This window comes from Mus pahari, chromosome 18 (genome assembly GCF_900095145.1).
Source record: "Mus pahari chromosome 18, PAHARI_EIJ_v1.1, whole genome shotgun sequence".
Lineage (NCBI taxonomy): Eukaryota > Metazoa > Chordata > Mammalia > Rodentia > Muridae > Mus > Mus pahari.
This window is the reverse complement of record NC_034607.1, coordinates 2,210,386-2,214,426: the sequence shown is the minus strand read 5'-3', so window position 1 is coordinate 2,214,426 and position 4,041 is coordinate 2,210,386. Positions and strand designations below refer to the sequence as shown.

Genomic DNA, 4,041 nt, shown 5'->3' with positions numbered 1-4,041 from the left:
TAATTGACAAGAATTTATTTCTTACACACTATCCCCCATGCCCAACCTTGAACAGGCTGATTTAGACCCTGTTTATGTCACAGCCAGCTAGCCCACCTAGGGTGGAGTCTTCCAACCTAGGTAACATTTATTTTCTGCCACATCTGCTGAATCCTCTTATTAGACTCCACTACCTGCTGAGAGGCTGTGCTTGGTTTCCTGAGGAGAAACTGACAAGCCAGAAGATCCTGGCATAGTGGGGGGGGGATGGGTTTCCCCCCTTTTTAAGTTCGGACTCAGAAAGTAAACATTGGGCCTTGATCAGAAACTTTGCTTTGGTCTCATTCTTCTCTCCCCATCCCTCCCATAGAGCCCCAGCTTTCCTTCCAGGAACCCAGCTCATGTAGCCTCTGGTGGCTACAATTATGCATGAACAGTGACTTATACTGGGTCCTTTCTTTCTCTTTGCTGTTTCTTCTGCTTGAAACTCTAGGAAGCAGGTGACTTTCATTCTTTGTTTATTTGAGAAAAATGTAAGAAAGCATATGACAGCAGACTGGCTCAGAAGCACCAGACAAAGGGACAAAAGGGGACAGGGGATGTGAAGAGAGGGGCCTCTGTTCCAGGGGGGCTGCAAGGCCTGGATCAGGGCTAAGCAGCCATTGGAAGCGCAGATCTCCAGGGTGGAGAGTCAGGAGGAGCCAGGTCCTTGGAGATCACTGTCTCTGGAGGAATGTGGACCAAGCAGGACAAGTTTTCATGGCATGGAGCCGGCGGTGGGGGTGGGGGTTGGAACTCCTTCCTTCAGCCTTGTTGCTTCACCTCAGCTCAGGAGTCCTGCAGAGCACAGGAGACAGGGATGTTTCCAGACCTCACTCTGCAGTGGCTTCTCTGACCACGTCAGACCTCTCCTGACAGCATGGCAGTGATCAGGGAGGAACTTCTCATGCCCCGAGTCAATGCTGCTCCAGAGTACAGGCTTCAGTAAGTGCAGGGAGCAAGGCTCAGTGCTAACTGCCTGGCCAACCCTGGGATCTCAGGCTTCCCCATTTTCTGCCCTGAGTCCATCACCCCAGCCCCCATCCTGTAGGGAAAGCAGATCTGTCTCTCAGAGAAGACTGAAGGGTGTTACCTGTTGGCTGAAGTCCAGACTGTCCTAGAAAAGAGAGAATAAAATAGACGCTTACATGTATGGAGGCAGATCTGTCCCCAGACTCTGAGCTGCCACCTGAGATTACCCACAGCACACAGAACCAAGAGGGACACGGACAGAGGGAGGTGCTCAGGGAGCTTCAGACCCCGGCAGTGCCTGTGGTTCTCCCCAGTCTTCCTCTGTCCTCAGGTCTCAAGCCAGAATCACCTTAACTCTCCCCTATGTGATCCCTCCTCAGGGGCCAATCAAGTAACCACGGACTGTTGCATTCTGAGTCCATTGAAACCTGAGGTCACAGGGCCAATGGCATCCTGAGAACAAAGCCATGGCTCTTCCCTGTAATGCTACGGAGTCGGGGGCCCCCACCGGGCTCCTTACCTTTCTGGTTCCTGAAGTAGATGAACAGCCCCACTCCCAGGAAGAGCAGGCCCAGCACGAAGCCCCCGACTCCACTCAGCATCTTGTTCTGTGCAGATGTGGACTGCGCTTCTGAGAAAGGAAGCCAAAGGATTGGAGGGTCTTAGCACAAACCCCATCTCCTCTCAGGATCCCTGAGAGTCAGGGCTTTGAGACCAAGGAAGAAGCGTGTTCTAGAAGATCTGGAAGTGAACATTCCTGGTCATGTTGAGAAACCAACCATACAGGAAAAGACTCACACCATGGAGAGCCTTAAATATGGCCACCCGGAGCCGAGCTGGCAGGAAGCTGCTGAGCTCTGAGGAGTAGCAAAGGCAGAGCTGTGACTATATGTCCCTGAGGTCAGCCATGACCCTGCACTGCTCCTTGTCCATTGTCAGCAGTAGGAGAGCAGAAACAAAACCCAGCCAGAGACAGAGGCTGCAGCCAGGGCCAAGAAAATTCCAGGACCTGTGATGTCACTGGCAGGCTCAGAAGAGAGTGTGGGGCCATAAATGATTCCTAGGGGCAAAGGTGCTTGTAGAAGCTTCACCCACCTACCCTGTAAGCCATCATGAAAGACAGGACAGCATAAAACCAGTGGGAAGAGTGTGTGGGCAGAGAAAGCTGACAGGCAGGGATAAGCCACGCCCTCTCGCTGGTGGGCGGGCATTCCCAGAGGCTGGGACAGAGAGTATGTCACTCACTCCACTCGACTGTGACAGGGCTGCTCAGGCTGGGATGCTCCACGTGGCAGGTGTAAACCTCTCCGCCCTGCGGAACCGTCTCCAGCATCACCAGTGTCTGGAAGGTCCAGTCTCCATTTCGGATCAGGCCGGTGGACACAATTCCCGTCTTCTCCTCCACGCCATTCCGGAACCATCTGACTTCAATGCTGCCAGGGTAGAAGTCAGTCACAGAGCAGACCAGGAGGTTGTGGTGTTCCAGGGGCTGAGTCTTTGTAGGGTACACAGTCACCGTAGGCTCAACTAGAGGAGAAAGAGAGGTGAGAAGGAGCCATGAGGGCGGAGCTGTCCTCCCTGTGGGCTGCCTGCCTGCCTCCATCCACCCAGACTGGATCCAGGCAGGCTAAGTTTCTACCACACAGTCGCCCAGGACTCAGGTTCTGTTTTCAGTTTACTGTCAGCTCTGCTCTCAGGAGGAATCACCGCTGGAGGTTGCGTTCTGTCTGTGACAGGAGGTGAAACTCCAGGCGGGGAGAAACAGGCTCTCCTCTCAGCTGTGATACTTTAACCAACAGCTAAGTGACAGCCACATATCCTGTGTGTATAGCGCATGGGTTCTGTCTCTTGTCTGTAGATGGTGACAGTTCAGTGTGGGAGGCAGGAAGACTTACTGACAGTTATTCTTTTCTCATCTGTTTTGGCAAAACTCTAAATCAACTTTGCCATATCTGACATCATTACTCTCTTAATGTCTGCCACACAGGGATTCACAGTCACATCAGCAGGGGCCAGACTGTGAGCTGCAGGGATTGTGGGCTGAGCTGCAGTTGCACCCTGACCATGCAGAGCAGTGGAGAAGCAGCAGATGGCAGTGCTGAGCGAGGATCCTCCCCCAGCTGAAGAAGCTCGGCCACTTTCCTTGTGTGTGTGCTTTAGCAACAAAGTATAACAGTCATTCACATGACCAATTATTGTAAATAAGTGATGAGGAATCCTTAAAATTCGTTTATAGAAGTCTTCATTTTCTTTGGTTATTCTCAGTTATCTCTTTACAATCTTATGTAGCTGAGTGAAGAAGCTGTCGTCTACCTAGAGCTGTGCAGATGGGGTTGTGATCCCAAACTTGAGCTTTGTAATCAGGGTTGGGGGTTTCAACATCACAAACTGCCCAGGGTAGTTTTATGTTGAACTGACACAGCTAATGTCACTTGAGAGGACAGAACCTCAATTTAGAAAATGCCCCCACAAGATTGGCCTGTAGGCAAGCTTTTAGGGCATTCTCTTCATTAGTGATTGATGGGGGAGGACCCACCCACTGTGGGCAGTGCTGTCCCTTGATGGTGGTCCTGAGCTCTATAAGAAAGCAGGCTGAGCAGGCTATGAAGAGCAAGCCACTCTCCATGGCCTCTGAGTCAGCTCCTGTTTCCAAGTTCCTGCTGTGCCTGAGTTCCCGTCCTGACACCCTTTGCTTATGAGAAGCATATAGAAGTGTGACCTAAGTAAGCCCACGATTATCTGTAATTCGCCTGTGGATCTACAACATCTGAACCCTGACCTTCAGACTTAGGAAATCCATCTCGGTCCCAACCTCTGCCTCCTCCAGGACTCGACACAATTAACAGGCACTCTGCCAAGAGCCTTGGCCACTCAAGGACCCAAACAAAGACCTGGTCTTTCTTCTCACCAAGGAAGAGTTCAAACACCTTTGACTTGAGCCTACCCCACCACCCACTACAGTTCTACCCCAGGCTAGCAGGCAGAAGGCAGCCCCCCCTCCCACCCAGGGACTGGTAAAGGCAGAAAAAAAAAAAAAAAAAAAAAAAAAAA

The 4,041-nt window shown here is 51.6% G+C and overlaps 1 protein-coding gene across 1 annotated transcript in view; it reads right to left on the bottom strand.

The window, feature by feature from the left end:
• Positions 1 to 480: 480 nt before the first annotated feature.
• The window catches only part of LOC110335519 (H-2 class II histocompatibility antigen, I-E beta chain), a 9,502-nt gene continuing 5,941 nt past the window's right edge, over positions 481 to 4,041 (bottom strand). Inside the window, exons 3-6 of the mRNA XM_021217685.2 lie at positions 2,236 to 2,517; positions 1,511 to 1,621; positions 1,112 to 1,135; positions 481 to 816 (exon numbers count right to left, since the gene is read on the bottom strand). Of these exons, the coding sequence (XP_021073344.1) occupies positions 803 to 816; positions 1,112 to 1,135; positions 1,511 to 1,621; positions 2,236 to 2,517 (431 nt within the window). The 3' untranslated portion in view covers positions 481 to 802. The remainder of the gene's footprint in view (positions 817 to 1,111; positions 1,136 to 1,510; positions 1,622 to 2,235; positions 2,518 to 4,041) is intronic.